The sequence below is a fragment of the Salvelinus sp. IW2-2015 genome, linkage group LG18 (assembly GCF_002910315.2).
Source record: "Salvelinus sp. IW2-2015 linkage group LG18, ASM291031v2, whole genome shotgun sequence".
In the NCBI taxonomy this organism is placed as follows: Eukaryota; Metazoa; Chordata; class Actinopteri; order Salmoniformes; family Salmonidae; genus Salvelinus; species Salvelinus sp. IW2-2015.
The window spans coordinates 54,464,493-54,481,101 of NC_036858.1; the positions used below are offsets into that span (position 1 = coordinate 54,464,493).

At 41.8% G+C, this 16,609-nt stretch overlaps 1 protein-coding gene across 1 annotated transcript in view; it reads left to right on the plus strand.

Moving 5' to 3' along the window:
- The window catches only part of LOC111978824 (ribosomal protein S6 kinase alpha-2), a 45,181-nt gene that overhangs the window by 21,182 nt on the left and 7,390 nt on the right, over window positions 1-16,609 (plus strand). Inside the window, exons 6-14 of the mRNA XM_024009077.2 lie at window positions 4,136-4,242; window positions 7,005-7,042; window positions 7,202-7,344; window positions 8,152-8,222; window positions 8,305-8,393; window positions 13,310-13,374; window positions 13,841-13,943; window positions 14,558-14,691; window positions 16,367-16,492. Of these exons, the coding sequence (XP_023864845.1) occupies window positions 4,136-4,242; window positions 7,005-7,042; window positions 7,202-7,344; window positions 8,152-8,222; window positions 8,305-8,393; window positions 13,310-13,374; window positions 13,841-13,943; window positions 14,558-14,691; window positions 16,367-16,492 (876 nt within the window). The remainder of the gene's footprint in view (window positions 1-4,135; window positions 4,243-7,004; window positions 7,043-7,201; window positions 7,345-8,151; window positions 8,223-8,304; window positions 8,394-13,309; window positions 13,375-13,840; window positions 13,944-14,557; window positions 14,692-16,366; window positions 16,493-16,609) is intronic.

The following is a 16,609-nucleotide window of genomic DNA, read 5'->3' on the forward strand; positions in this document are numbered from 1 at the left end:
GAAGCCACTCCAGCATTGTCTTGGCTGTGAGCTTAGGGTCGTTGTCCTGTTGGAAGGTGAACCGGTCCTGAGCGCTCTGGAGCAGGTTTTCATCAAGGATCTCTCTGTACTTTGTTCCATTAATCTTTCCCTCAATCCTGACTAGTCTACCAGTACATGCCGCTGAAAAACATCCCCAAAGCATGATGCTGCCACCACCATGCTTCAACATAGGGATGGTGCCAGATTTCCTCCAGACGTGACGCTTGGCATTCAGGCCAAAGAGTTCAATCTTGGTTTCATCAGTTTCTCATGGTCTGAGAGTCCTTTACGTGCCCTTTGGCAAACTCCAAGGGGGCTGTCGTGCCTTTTATTGAGGAGTGGCTTCCATCTGGCCACTATACCATAAAGGCCTGATTGGTAGAGTGCTGCAGAGATGGTTGTCCTTCTGGAAGTTTCTCCAGAGGAACTCTGGAGCTCTGTCAGAGTGACCATCATGTTTTTTCCCTGACCATGGCCCTTTTCCCCCGATTGCTCAATTTGGCTGGGAGGCAAGCTCTAGGAAAAGTCTTGGTGGTTCCAAACTTTTTGGTACCCTTCCCCAGATCTCTGCCTCGAAACAATCCTGTCTCGGAGATCTACGGACAATTCCTTCAACCTCATGGCTTGGTTTTTGCTCTGACATGCACTGTCAACTGTGAGACCTCATATAGACAGGTTTGTGCCTTTCCAAATCATGTCCAGGCAATTGAAWTTACCACAGGTTGAGTCCTATCAAGTTGTATAAACATCTCAAGGATGATCAATGGAAACAGGATGCACCTGAGCTCAATTTTGAGTATCACAGTAAAGGGTCTGAATACTTATGTAAATATTTAAGATGTTTTCATTTTTAATACATTTTAGAATWAGCCTGGAGCGTAACAAAATGTGGGAAAAGGGAAGTGGTCTGAATACTTTCCGAATGCACTGTATATGAATGTTATCAGATGTTAGCAAGTTATTGATTTCAATGAACCTTATTTCTAAGGCTACATATATTAATATTCTTAGCCCTATCCTGGGTAGCTTATCGTAGATAAATATGGAGAGAAAAAATTTACTTGTGAGTGTCAGTTGGTGTGTGTGATGTTGGGCTGAAACAACTGAACCTGAAGCTTGGCTCTCTCACTCCTCCCAGGCTTTTGGGACAATGTGCTTTGCTTGTTGTAGCGGATGTAAGCAATGTCCCAATGCTCTCTGGCAGCTTTTATAGCTTGGATAAGTTATTTCCGGCTCTGGCGCACAGCTTCAAAGAAGTCCTCGTTGAGGAAGATGTTGGTTTCTCTCAAGTTCTTGGCTCTCACCAGAACAGCCGTCTTGTCTTTGAATCTCAGGAACTTGACCACTATCGGCCTGGGTCTATCATCTGGGCTGGTTACAGGTTTTCCAGACCTGTGGGCGTGCTCCACTTTTTCCTCAGACTCCGTCCAGGCCTCATGTGGGGACTGGTATGCCATCCACAACAATGTTATTCCTCCTGGATTGTCTCTCTAGTCTAGATAGTAGGGCCGGGAATTGCCAGGGACCTTACTATACGATATTATCACTATACTTAGGTGCCGAAACGATATGTATTGCGATTCGATACTGTGATTTTATTGCGATTCGATGTTCCAAACATATTGAACACCATATGTCTGCTGTAGAGGGACAAGACAGAGCCATGATAAAATCAGTCATGGAAATAAAAGTTCTCAAGACAAATTGGAGTTGTGGTGTAGGTACAGCCAACTAGGACAAAAATAATATTCCTATATTGTCAAAACGATATCATATATCGTCAAAAATAATATCCTAATTTCACTACTGTTTTCCCAGTCATCTGAAATAATGATCCACAGACTGCTGTCATCTCGCGTGGGCTTACAGTTTGTTGTCATCTTGCTGCAAGACATCCACCTCTCCCTGGGAGAACTGAAATACTGTTCCTATGTTCTTGGACTTTTCTGATCAGATTGCCCATTATTTTGTTCGTTGAGTCCACCAGTATTTGGACAAAGCTCTTGAAGCTATTTTTCTGTTGTTGTAACAATTGCTTGTTGACATATTTTTGTTGATTTTAAAAGACCACGCACCTGTGATAGTGAAACACTGTCCTCTCCATTTCTCCAAACTTCTTTAACTTTGGGCGGCATGACGGTAGCAACGTACGCTAATGCTGGTTATCCACGGAATTCCAGCCAGCACAGCTCACAGGGCTGATATGAACAGCAACAAACAGCAGAGATTTAAACCGCCACTAGGGCTGGGACAATATCAGTATCGCGATACTCATTAGTATCGTGGCAAGGAAACAAAACTTGAAGCAGATTTAACTTTAGGAAAACAGACCTAATGTTGGAACCAAACATCATTATGTTGTCATCCAGAGTCACATTTATTTATTTTTCCAGCTATAGCACACTATATTTTACATACATCAGGTTTTTAAAGGACCAAAGAATTTGTTCTGCTTTGTGTTTTAATTTTTGCCATGGAAAAAATTGTGCAATACTGGTATCGTCACAGCCCTACTGAGCACACACCCCTGGGGGCCCCTGTGTTGAGGGTCATAGTGGCGGAGGTGTTGTTGCCTACTCTTACCACCTGGGGTCGGCCCGTCAGGAGTCCAGGATCCAGTTGCAGAGGGAGGTGTTCAGTCTCAGGGTCCCGAGCTTGGAGGGCACTATGGTGTTTGAAAACTGAGTTGTAGTCAATGAACAGCATCCTCACATAGGTATTGCTCTTTTCTAGGTGAGAGAAGGCAGAATGGAGTGCACTTGAGATTGCATCGTCTGTGGATTTGTTGGGGCAGTAGGCAAATTGGAGTGGGTCCAGGGTGTCTGGGATAACGGAGTTGATGTGTGCCATGACCAGCCTTTCAAAACACTTCATTACAGATGTGAGTGTTATAGGGCGGTGGTCATTGTGGCACGATGCCTTAGTGTTTTTGGAACAGGAATGATGATAGTCAGCTTGAAACATGTGGGGATTACAGACTGGGAGAGGTTGAAAATGTCTGGAAAGACACCTGCCAGCTGGTCTGTACATGCCCGGAGGACACGCCCTGGAATACCGTCTGGCCTTACAGACAGAGAGATATAACCTAGTCCTCSGGATCAGCGGGGGGCCTCATGCAGGGCTCTGTGTTGTTTCCAAACCTCTCCTTGAGTACCCCCAGCCATTCTTATTTGTTCAATTCCAACTAGCATACCTGCTCCAACTAATCATCAAGCCCCTGATAGCCCCATCAAGCCCCTGGTATTCGAGGGGAGGTTTGCTCAAAGAAGTGATTAAATGGATGGAGACCTTGATTATTATTGAATAATAAAAACAACCTGCAGTCCGGATAATAGACCACCAACTTTGGAAATGCGTTCACCCATGTTTCCTAAAACTACTGCCTCCTATGTGTCATCGTGACTACTACCAATCCTTTTGTGAATAATACCTGGAATGAAATTGAGCAAACAATTTGTCTCTAGATTTAAATTTGCTCTTCTGGGCTGACAGACAAGTGGGAATTGAAATATGAATGAATTACTGCTGGTTTTGGAAATCACTCATCTGGAACAGCTAGCAGATGCCCTAATGCTGGTAGCAACTTGTTACTTTCACCGCAATTAAATGCTCTCCTTGGCACCGCAGTTTTTATTCCCCACACATATTCCATTTGGGAGCTAAAGTAATCTTTCTGTGGTTAAAATKATCTATTTAGTAAACAAAGAGAAATACAACAATCCATGCTCTACCTGAGGAAACTCAGCAAAGTTTTTATTAAGAGGAATGCAACTCGCTCTGGATAAGAGTGTCTGCTAAATTACTCAAATGTAAATGTGTAACATCCTTGATGCAAATATTTTGGGTGAGGTTCCAAACAGCTGGCTTTGTGATCAAGTTAATGCATTTCAGTAGTGTTCAATCTGTGGGTAGTGCTCTTGTTTTGCTCAGGCTACCTGACATTGGAATTATGGAAAGCTGTCTGTTTCTTTTTTATATGTTTAAAACACGTCAATGTAGGCTACTCTGTGAAAATAAAAGCTGTGTTTTTAAAATCGTAATCATATATCACACATGTACTGTTTGCATCTTGTCAATGACTGTTACTTTATCTTTCACCTTTCTCCATCTGCAGGTGATGTTTACTGAAGAGGATGTGAAGTTCTATCTGGCTGAGCTGGCCTTGGCCTTAGATCACCTTCACAGTCTGGGCATCATCTACAGAGACCTCAAACCAGAGAAGTAAAGCCTCACTGACTGTACTGTGCCATAGACAACTTCCTTATTCAAGTATCTTGCGTATCCATTCTCCGCAGCTATAAAATGTTTACCCATATGAGTACTCCTACAAATTGTTTCTTTATCTCCGAGACTTATGAATATTCTGATCGGGAATGACCAAGTACATAACTGTCGGATTTGATATCATATAATTCCGATCCATGAGTTCAAACAAGGTTGCGTTACTGCTCCGTGGTGCTGCCTGTGACAGGTCTATCAAAACAAAAACAGGTCTCTGGTGCAATCAATGCTGCATCTGTTCTGCATCTTTTTCCTCCTAGACTTGTAAATTGGCTCTCGGGTATTTGATGAGAGAAAATAAACAAGGAACTCTCAGCATGGGAATAATTGACGTTTGAAGGTCTCGCGTAATTCCTGGTTTCAGTGGTTCTGCTTTTTTTGTCTTTGAAGGACAAGCTATTCCCAGCTTTACTATTGATGATTAATGACACCAACCCAAGGGCAAAAGTGTGCTGTGCACAGATCCATTAGTTCTAACAAACAAACACTCAATAAATGTATGGGTGTGCAGTGCTGAGAGGTGTGTAAGATGTGAAGATTTTATATAAATTATTTATATTATACAGATAGTTTATTAGGTACACACATCTAGTACTGGGTCAGAGCCCCCTTTGCCTCCAGTACAGCGTGAATTCTTCAGGGCATGGAAACGTTGCTCAGTTGGTATCAAGAGACCTAACATGTTTCAGGAAAACATTCCCCACACCATTACACCCCCACCATTACACCACCGCTACATCATGACTGGATGTTTTTTGTTGCACCATTCTCTGTAAACCCTAGACACTGTTGTGCTTGAAAAGCCCAGGAGGCTGGACGTTTCTGACATACTGAAACCGGCTCGCCTGTCACCGGCGAACATACCACGCTCAGTGGCTTAGGTTACTCGTTTTGCCCATTCTAAGGTTCAATAGAACAGTAACAATGCTTCAATGCCTTACTGCCTGCTTTATATATCAAGCCACATCCACGTGACTCACTGTCTGTAGGAGCAAACTATTTTCGTGAACTCGTGTGTGTGTGTGTGTGTGTGTGTGTGTGTGTGTGTGTGTGTGTGTGTGTGTGTGTGTGTGTGTGTGTGTGTGTGTGTGTGTGTGTGAGTGTGAGTGTGAGTGTGAGTGTGAGAGTGAGTGAGTGAGTGAGTACAGTACCAGTCAAAAGTTTGGACACACCGACTCATTCCAGGGTTTTTATTTATTTTCTAATAGAATAATAGTGAAGAGATCACAACTATGAAATAACACATATGGAATAATGTAGTAACCAAAGAAGTGTTAAACAAATCAAAATATATTTTATATTTGAGATTCTTCAAAGTAGCCACCCTTTGCCTTGATGACAGCTTTGCACACTCTTGGCATTCTCTCAACCAGATTCATGAGGCATTCACCTGGAATGCATTTCAATTAAAAGTTAATTTGTGGAATTTATTTCCTTCTTAATGCCTTTGAGCCAATCAGTTGTGTTGTGACAAGGTAGGGGTGGTATACAGAAGGTAGGCATATTTGGTAAAAGACCAAGTCCATATTATGGCAAGAACAGCTCAAATAAGCAAAGAGAAACGACAGTCCATCATTACTTTAATACATGAAGGTCAGTCAATCTGGAACATTTCAAGGACTTTGAAAGTTTCTTCAAGTGCAGTCGCAAAAACCCTCAAGCCCTATGATGGAACTGGCTTTCATGAGGACCGCCACAGGAAAGGAAGACCCAGAGTTACCTCTGCTTCAGAGGATAAGTTTATTCGAGTTAACTGCACCTCAGATTGCAGCCCAACTAAATGCTTCACAGAGTTTAAGTAACAGACACATCTCAACATCAACTGTTCAGAGGAGACTGCGTGAATCAGGCTTTCAAGGTCGAATTGCTGCAAAGAAACCACTACTAAAGTACACCAATAAGAAGAGACTTGCTTGGGCCAAGAAACATGAGCAATGGACATTAGACTGGTGGAACTCTTTCCTTTTGGTCTGATTAGTCCAAATTTGAGATTTTTAGTTCCAAACGCCRTGTCTTTTGAGACACAGAGTAGGTGAACAGATGATCTCTGCATGTGTGGTTTCCACCACGAAGCATGGAGGAGGAGGTGTGATGGTGCTTTGCTGGTGACACTGTCTGTGATTTATTTAGAATTCAAGGCACACTTAACCAGCATGGCTACCACAGCATKTGGTGGCAATACACCATCCCTTCTAGTTTGCGCTTAGTGGGACTATCATTCGTTTTCAACAGGACAATGACCCAACACGCCTCCTGGCTATGGAAGTGCTATTTGACCAAGAAGAGGAGTGAAGGAGTGCTGCATCAGATGACCTGGCCTCCACAATCACCCGACCTCAACCCAATTTGAGATGAGTTGGACCGCACAGTGAAGGAAAATCAGCCAACAAGTGCTCAGCATATGTGCTCAGCCCTTCAAGACTGTTGTGAAAGCATTCCAGGTAAAGCTGGTTGAGAGAATGCCAAAACTGTGCAAAGCTGTCTTCAAGGCAAAGGGGTGGCTACTTTGATGAATCCAAAATATATTTAACACTTTTTTTGGTTACTACGTGATTCCATGTGTTATTTCATAGTTTTGATGTCTTCACTATTATTCTACAATGTAGATAATAGTAAAGATAAAGAAAAACTCTTGAATAGGTGTGTCTAAACTTTTGACTGGTACTGTATATATATTGATGTCGCATTCCTTCCCTCTACAGTATTCTTCTTGATGAGGAGGGCCACATCAAGATAACAGGTGACTAAAGACTGTTTTAAAAACATACAGCAGTGGTAGTAGTAGTTTGAACATATATAGCAGTAGTCTCTCTTTTTTATGTTGAATCCATTAAGCCCATAGCTGGTGGCTGTTTTCCTCTGTCTTTGACATCAATCCCTTTTATCAAATGTATTTTAGATTTCGGGCTGAGTAAAGAGGCAATAGACCATGACAAGCGAGCGTACTCCTTCTGCGGGACGATAGAATACATGGCCCCTGAGGTGGTCAACAGAAGAGGACATACACATAGTGCTGACTGGTGGTCATTTGGCGTCTTAATGGTGTGGACCTCCCTCCCTTTCTTTTTGATAATGCATTACAGACATACTATAGCTATTGGTTGGCTGCAATGTTATTGCAACACAATCTCTAGGTCAGAGTTTCATATAATGAAATTGTTTGCATACAGTATATGGACGTGCAGCACTATGCATACAGCCTGTTAGACCAGGTCACTAATGGTCCAACCTAAAGTCAAAATGTGGATCTTAATGCAGAGACATCATAATGACGATGCATACTGGTATGGTAGTAGTCCACTACTTCTACACCATACACTAGTCTCACCTCTTCAATCCTCTTATATTAAAAGATGAATGCTGATTGAATAGAGCCAGACCTGTTATAATAAGGTTGCTGCTGACTAATCCACACATTACTCCACCACCTCTAAAGAACAAAGGACTCCCTAATGGTTTCTAAGCTCAGTACTTTAGCCTCACGTTAAAAACAGATCAATACAAACCTTGCCAAATATATCCCTTTAGGGCCAGAATTTATAACGCAAGCTTTGCTCTCTCCAAAAGAAACCCGCCAGGCACTCTCACTGATATCACCTTGAAGACACATTTCAGTTGAATGCATTCAGTTGTACAGCTGACTAGGTATCCCCCTTTTCCTTTCTCTTTGCTCTGCAGTTTTAGAACAAGTGCATGTGTAGTAACTGGAAAATATTATTTTCCTATATCATGCCATAATATAGTGAGTTTGTCATCCAAGAAACTGTCAAAATTGTGGTGGAATACATTATATTGTTTTGTAAAGAGATTTAGAGGATTGGCACTGACATTGTTTGTCTTTATTTTCAGTTTGAAATGCTGACAGGATCTCTACCATTTCAAGGCAAAGATCGCAAGGAAACAATGGCCCTCATACTAAAGTAAGATACGACAATTTGTATGGCAAATATATATGAAATGCTACTTTGTGAAATAATTGTATTTTTTTGTTTTGTTTTGTAGGGCAAAACTTGGCATGCCGCAATTCTTAAGCCCAGAAGTGCAAAGTTTAATACGGGCCCTCTTCAAAAGAAATCCTACCAATAGATTAGGTATGTAGTCAAGAGAATTAATCGTGTGTGTCATTTCACATGCTCCTCTAATTGGAAGACTAATTTACAGCATTAGATAAGCCATTTCTCATTTATTAAATGTGACACAGACAGCATTGAAATCGGAATTTTACATTTGACATCTTCGCATTGAGGGTTTAGGGACAGTGCAGGCTAGAAAGCACAGTTACTGCATGTCCTCTCTTACCCCTCGGTGGAAGCTGGTTGACCAGTGTTGGGGTTGAATATAACCACATTAATCACTTCCTCCATGATTTATAAGATGGAGAGTAATGTCAAGCTAAATTTCAACTGTACCAGGCATCACTAGTGTGGTACCTGTGGTGCAGTCAGATTAAAGCCAGAAGTCATTCTGTATGTATGATTGCGTTAAATATTAGTAACAATTTACCTAAAGTATWTWTTTTTTTTAAATATATATTTCACCTTTATTTAACCAGGTATGCCAGTTGAGAACAAGTTCTCATTTACAACTGCGACCTGGCCAAGATAAAGCAAAGCAGTGCGACAAAAACAACAACACAGAGTTACACATAAACAAACGTACAGTCAATAACACAAAATAAAGGAAAAATAGAAAAATCTATGTACAGTGTGTGCAAATGTAGGGAGGTAGGCCTAAATAGGCCCTAGAGGCGAAAATAATTACAATGTAGCATTAATACTGGAGTGATAGATGTGCAAGTAGAGATTCTGAGCAAGAGGGTAAGTAATAGAGCAAGAGGGTAAGTAATAATATGGGGATGAGGTAGACGGGTGTGCTATTTACAGATTTGCTGTGTACAGGTACAGTGATCAGTAAGCTGCTCAGACAGCTGATGCTTAAAGTTAGTGAGGGAGATATAAGACTCCAGCTTCAGTGATTTTTGCAATTCGTTCCAGTCATTGGCAGCAGAGAACTGGAAGGAAAGGCAGCCAAAGGAAGTGTTGGCTTTGGGGAGGACCAGTGTAATATACCTGCGGGAGCGCGTGCTACGGGTGGGTGTTGCTATGGTGACTAGTGAGCTAAGGCAGGGCTTTACCTAGCAAAGACTTATAGATGACCTGGAGCCATTGGGTTTGGCGACGGATATGTAGTGAGGGCCAGCCAACGAGAGCATACAGGTTGCAGTGGTGGGTACTATATCAGGCTTTGGTGATAAAGCAGATGGCACTGTGATACACTACATCCAGTTTGCTGAGTAGAGTGTTGGGGGCTATTTTGTAAATGACATCGCCGAAGTCAAGGTTCGGTAGGATAGTCAGTTTTACAAGGGTATGTTTGGCGGCATGAGTGAAAGAGGCTTTGTTGTGAAATAGGAAGCCGATTCTAGATTTCATTTTGGATTGGAGATGCTTAATGTGAGTCTGGAGAGTTTACAGTCTAACCAGACACCTAGATATTTGTAGTTGTCCACATATTCTAGGTCAGAACCGTCCAGTCAGAACCGTCCAGAGCAATGATGCTAGTCGGGCGGAAGGGTATGGGCAGCAATCAGTTGAAGAGCATGCACTTTGTTTTACTAGCATTTAAAAGCAGTTGGAGGCCACGGAAGGAGAGTTGTATGGCGTTGAAGCTCGTTTTGGAGGTTTGTTAGCACAGTGTCCAAAGAAGGGTCAGAATGGTGTCGTCTGCGTAGAGGTGGATCAGAGAATCACCAGCAGCTAGAGCGACATCATATATATATATATATAGAAAAGAGTCGGCCCGAGAATTGAACCCTGTGGCACCCCCATAGAGACTGCCAGAGGTCCGGACAACAGGCCCTTCGATTTGACACACTGAACTCTATCTGAGAAGTAGTTGGTGAACCAGGTGAGGCAGTCATTTGAGAAGCCAAGGCTATTGAGTCTGCCGATAAGAATGCAATGATTGACAGAGTCGAAAGCCTTGGCCAAGTTGATGAAGACGGCTGCACAGTACTGTCTTTTATCGATGGCGGTTATGATAAAGTAGAGAGGTTTAATGCTTTATTACGTGTTATACAATGGGTTGGTCTACGGGTGGCATTCCAGCTGGTGTCTATTCCACAAGTTACCACCGGCTAAATCTGATGTTAAAATGCCTATTTACTCCGTTCCATCTGACTGTGCAAGCTACTGTCTCATCAGTCCAGCCAGGCAATTTATAAACTTGATCTCCACTATAAAAAACATCTAGACATTATCTCACATTTCTTTTAGATTAACCTTTAGTTTTCAACAGCGGAGATTTATATAAACCTTGCTGTCTGTCTYTCTGACATTTGCAACATTGTTTCAGTATTCAAATTCCATCTCCAGCTTTCCCATAGTAATGAACATGTCGGGAGTCAGGACGAAACAGACAGGCAGGCAGTCGAAATTATTAATCAGATGGCATAATTTTTATGGATATATACAAAGAAATGTCAATTGAAAAAAGGTCAAACAAAATGAAGTGCAGCTACTTTGGTGTCTTTCCAGCTTCAGTTTGAAGTGATTGTGTTCGCTGTGTTGTTGGCTAGCTCCTCTGAACAGCAGTGTCCTGACGAGTGAGTGAGCGCATTTTCTATGCCAGGTGAAATCACGTATCATTAGCTCATTGTTATGGATGTATCCAAATAAATGTCACTAGAAAACAGCTTAAACAAATTCAAATGTGGCTACTTTGTTGTTATTCTGGCTGCACTTTTTGACGTGACTGTAAGTTAGCCATAGTTGGCTAGCTAGCGAGCAAGGGATAAGAATATTGCCAGCCAGTATGGCTATGGAACATTTAGTACGAAATACTGAGTCGCGTCCATAGATACAGAACAAAAAGACTGAACGGCTGGGTCCCGTCTCTGGCAACTGAACTGATAGAACGAACGACCAGCCGGCTTGGGCAGCAACCCTAGATTTGTGTCGGGACTATATCTTGTGGAAGGATGAAATAGTATTAATAAAGGAATCTAATTAACGTGTTTAATGAAAATATGGAAATAATTTTTTGAATATGTTGGTAACCCGTTGTAGAAAAGTGATAATGCCCCTGCTGGCCCTTGACGAACAACACCAGTGGCAATATATCCTCCAAACACCGGCTTCTCGGGCATTATCACTTAATTATATGCATGTACAGTGGGGAGAACAAGTATTTGATACACTGCCGATTTTGCAGGTTTTCCTACTTACAAAGCATGTCGTAGAGTCTGTAAATTTATCATAGGTACACTTCAACTGTGAGAGACGGAATCTAAAAACAAAAATCCAGAAAATCACATTGTAGATTTTTAAGTAATTAATTTGCATTTATTGCATGACATAAGTATTTGATCACCTACCAACCAGTAAGAATTCCGGCTCTCACAGACCTGTTCGTTTTTCTTTAAGAAACCCTCCTGTTCTCCACTCAATACCTGTATTAACTGCACCTGTTTGAACTCATTAGCTGTATAAAAGACACCTGTCCACACACTCAATCAAACAGACTCCAACCTCTCCACAATGGCCAAGATCAGAGAGCTGTGTAAGGACATCAGGGATAAAATTGCAGACCTGCACAAGGCTGGGATGGGCTACAGGACAATAGGCAAGCAGCTTGGTGAGAAGGCAACAACTGTTGGCGCAATTATTAGAAAATGGAAGAAGTTGAAGATGACGGTCAATCACCCTCGGTCTGGGGCTCCATGCAAGATCTCACCTCGTGGGCATCAATGATCATGAGGAAGTGGAGGGATCAGCCCAGAACTACACGGCAGGACCTGGTCAATGACCTGAAGAGAGCTGGGACCACAGTCTCAAAGAAAACCATTAGTAACACACTACGCCATCATGGATAAAATCCTGCAGGCACGCAAGGTCCCCCTGCCTAAGCCAGCGCATGTCCAGGCCCATCTGAAGTTTGCCAATGACCATCTGGATGATCCAGAGGAGGAATGGGAGAAGGTCATGTGGTCTGATGAGACAAAAATAGAGCTTTTGGTCTAAACTCCACTCGCCGTGTTTGGAGGAAGAAGAAGGATGAGTACAACCCCAAGAACACCATCCCAACCGTGAAGCATGGAGGTGGAAACATCATCTTTGGGGATGCTTTCTGCAAAGGGGACAGGATGACTGCACCGTATGAGGGGAGGATGGATGGGCCATGTATCGCGAGATCTTGGCCAACAACCTCCTTCCCTCCAGTAAGAGCATTGAAGATGGTCGTCGGCTGGATCTTCCAGCATGACAACGACCCGAAACACCCCAGCCAGGGCAACTAAGGAGTGGCTCCGTAAGAAGCATCTCAAGGTCCTGGAGTGGCCTAGCCAGTCTCCAGACCTGAACCCAATAGAAAATCTTTGGAGGGAGCTGAAAGTCTGTATTGCCCAGCGACAGCCCCGAAACCTGAAGGATCTGGAGAASGTCTGTATGGAGGAGTGGGMCAAAATCCCTGCTGCAGTGTGTGCAAACCTGGTCAAGAACTACAGGAAACGTATGATCTCTGTAACTGCAAACAAAGGTTTCTGTACCAAATATTTAAGTTCTGCTTTTCTGATGTATCAAATACTTATGTCATGCAATAAAATGCAAATTAATTACTTAAAAATCATACAATGTGATTTTCTGGATTTTTGTTTTAGATTCCGTCTCTCACAGTTGAAGTGTACCTATGATAAAAATTACAGACCTCTACATGCTTTGTAAGTAGGAAAACCTGCAAAATCGGCAGTGTATCAAATACTTGTTCTCCCCACTGTATATGAGCCTTTATGTATTACTGCATAGGGCTTGTATTTTACCACCCTAGACCCTTGTTTAAAAATCATGTTTAGAGAGTGTAGCCTAATATTCCCCATAATACACCATATTCTCACTGAATAATATGGTGGAGCAGAGATACTTGAGATAGAATTTTAGTAAGTGAGCAATTACAGCCCAGTGAAGCTAAAAAGAGTATTCAATCTAAATGTTCTGGTGCATTTTACTGTTAGGTGCTGGACCAGATGGAGTCGAGGAGATTAAAAGGCATAATTTCTTTGGAAATATAGATTGGAATGTGAGTATAAAGCTCTTCATAACCCTTTCTAAAAATCATTAAAGGCATTGCTTCGGATATGTCCTCCTGAGGATTTGATTGTCATACCTTCAGAATAGAAGTAAAGGTATTTTACCCCAGAGCTTGTACTTACAGATGTAGGACCTTACATTTGAGCCAGTTTTCTACAGCAGTACAATAATCCTGCAGCAACAGGATTAACAGTAAATTAATATGTGGATTATAATTAATAGACATTTTTGTAGGTGTTGATACATTTTTGTAAGGGGGGAAAAGTGGAAATTACAAACTTCAGAAGCCTTTTTAAACCTCAAATACTCTAGAAGTTTTACATTTCCTGCATTGCAAGACAGTTCATCTGCAACAGGGTCCTTCTCCTGCAACAGGATCCTACATCTGTAGCTCAAATACTAAATGGAAAAATACAAGTTTTATTTTTCCTTTTCCCCTCATGGTGAAACCACAGAAACTTTACAGAAGAGAGATCAAGCCTCCATTCAAACCAGCAGTGGGCAGGCCAGATGACACCTTCCACTTTGACCCTGAATTCACCTCCCGCACACCAACAGGTGATTGGTAATTGTAGGTGAAGTAGTTCATCTGTGCGTGCCTGTGTACGTGCGTACATCCCTGTCGCCTCATAATTTCATGAATCATGTTATGTTTTACTTCATACTGTTTGCTTCATTGTTATGCTCAGAATAATAATTTCTCCATGCATCTGGGTTACCCTCACACTGACATAAAATTGCCACTCAATTACTGACAAACAACCCCCTCTTATAATGTCCACATAAACTCACACTTATATATCCGCATAAAGTCACCCAGCTGCAACTTTAAATCTTTGAATTTTGAATCCTCTGAAATTATTATATCCTTCAATGGATCATAGTCCATGGGCAAAGGAAATGTGGGACAAAAGTGCCAATATTTAGTCTCCTATATCAGCTGCTAGTTTGCAAAGTCAGAGCTGGGCAGTTGCCTGTCGACAAGACCCTCTAGGCCACAGCTGTACAGTACAATGGGACTAACCTTTTCAAATGTCAATTTAATGATAACTGACATTCAATCAACTGTGATGTATTTCCAGTTGCCAATGTGTCCTAGTTCCCATGTTTGTTTCGTGCCTGCCCGTTAGACAGTAGTGGTTGTAACATTTTCTGTACCTTTCTCCCATCAGACTCGCCGGGCATCCCTCCCAGTGCCAACACACACCAGCTCTTCAGAGGGTTCAGCTTCGTGGCAACTAATCTGGACCAGGAGCAGTCCATTGCTGAAATACGGCAAAGCTCAACTGTCAACACTATTGTCCAAGTGAGAATGATAGACTAGACTGAGAGGACTAATCATCTCTGTTATTCAGCTCTATCAACCATACTCTATTTAAATACTTGAAATAATCTAAAAATATCTCTATTTTTAGATATGACACTGCCTTCAGGCTATTGTCTTTTATTTTTTATATGTATATATATATATATAGTATATATATCTCTAGAGAAAGAGAGAGATTTTTTCCCCATTAATTAAACGTAACCACCGGACAAGAGTATCAACATCGAGGGGAATGTCAATCCTTGTTTCTGTATGGAAGAAGAAGAAATCAATATGATATCAGGAAGGAACCTCATGGGGATGTCATGGCATTACATCAGAATACAATGGATTAACCACTTTTGATACTGTATTCAGAAAGTGTTGAGTAAAGAAAGTAAAGACCCCTGTCAATTATCAAAACTCATATTCAAAGGTAATTTCTGGTGATTTTGTAATTGTGTGGGGCATAAAAGATTCAATTAAATACATTTTCTCTGTACATAATTCATACCTTTTTGCTACCTTCGTCCTCTTACTTACACATTGGACACATAACATGAAAGGTGGGAGCTTAAGGAAGATAAGATTGTAGCCCAACTGTACTAACAAGCTGCCACTAGAGACCTCTGTCTTTCTGTGTATGGTGCTGTTACTGACATGACTGTCAGCTTACCTATGGTACAGCACAAACATCTAAGGAATTTGTCTTTTGACGAATTCAATTTATTTTAAGTGGACACATGACAGTGAGGTCGAAGTGACCCTCTTCTTTAAGGCTGACCCCTGATCTTTTGATCTAACCGCAACACACATCTTAGCCACTGCTCCAGAGAGGCCCTCTTGTGTGTCCTGCAGCACACACAAAAACAGATCAACTTACATAACCACCCGGACTGATTCTTACCAGATGGTTCATACCTGAGTGAGCATTTCATTGAAGTCACTCACCAGAGAGGCCTCCCAGTGCCCTCAGCAAAGCATATTGATTTGTGAGAACACTTAGTTCCCTCTGACATCATGGCCATGGGTGCTCTGCAGTGGCAGCGTTCTGAGAACATTTGGATCCTCTGCTGCGGCAGTGCAGAGATCAACGGTGAACATTTTCATTGTATTGAACAAGTGAGATTAGATGCCGCTGCAGTGTGGATGAATATGAATGAGCCAACATATGTGCAGGCAAGGTCTCTCAGCGAACACAATAGAATAGCATGGACTATACTGCAGACCGCAAGGTGGATGTGTGAACCCAAGATGGACTATTACTGTGAACATTTTCAATTCACCTTTCTTGCTCTTATTTTTGTTTTGACATACTGTACAGCAATAAAGGAACACGTCCAAAATCTCCACATATGAAGCATTACATCACAAGAGAAAGGAGAAATGCCACCAAAGTGCACTCTCGCTGGAACACTGTTCACATAGAATGTTCTTCAAGGACAATTCTTACTAGGGGAATAATTTGATAGCTACAGTAGATCTGTTTTGAATACCAGTGTGCTACCCCTGAATATGTCTGAGGATTATAGGAAGACTGATGGATTCCCTAGTCTGCCTGAGCAGGATTATGACATGAGCGAATAGTAAGGAAATCAGATGACAAGCTTAAGAGCATAAATATGAGCAGAGGCTTAAACGTTTTCATGATGACTGGAAATGTTTGTCATTTCAGCAACTTCATGGGACCAACATCCATTTCACTGATGGGTATGAGATGAAGGAGGATGTGGGCTTGGGAGCGTACTCCGTCTGCAAACGCTGCATCCACAAAATCACCAGTGTTGAATATGCTGTCAAAGTAAGTGAACGGTATAGGTAGATTTTTCAAGAGGAATAGTTTTTATAGGTACTTTATCATTCTTGGAGAGAAATAATTTTCACGGCCAATCAGTTATAAGAAACAGCATCATACGCA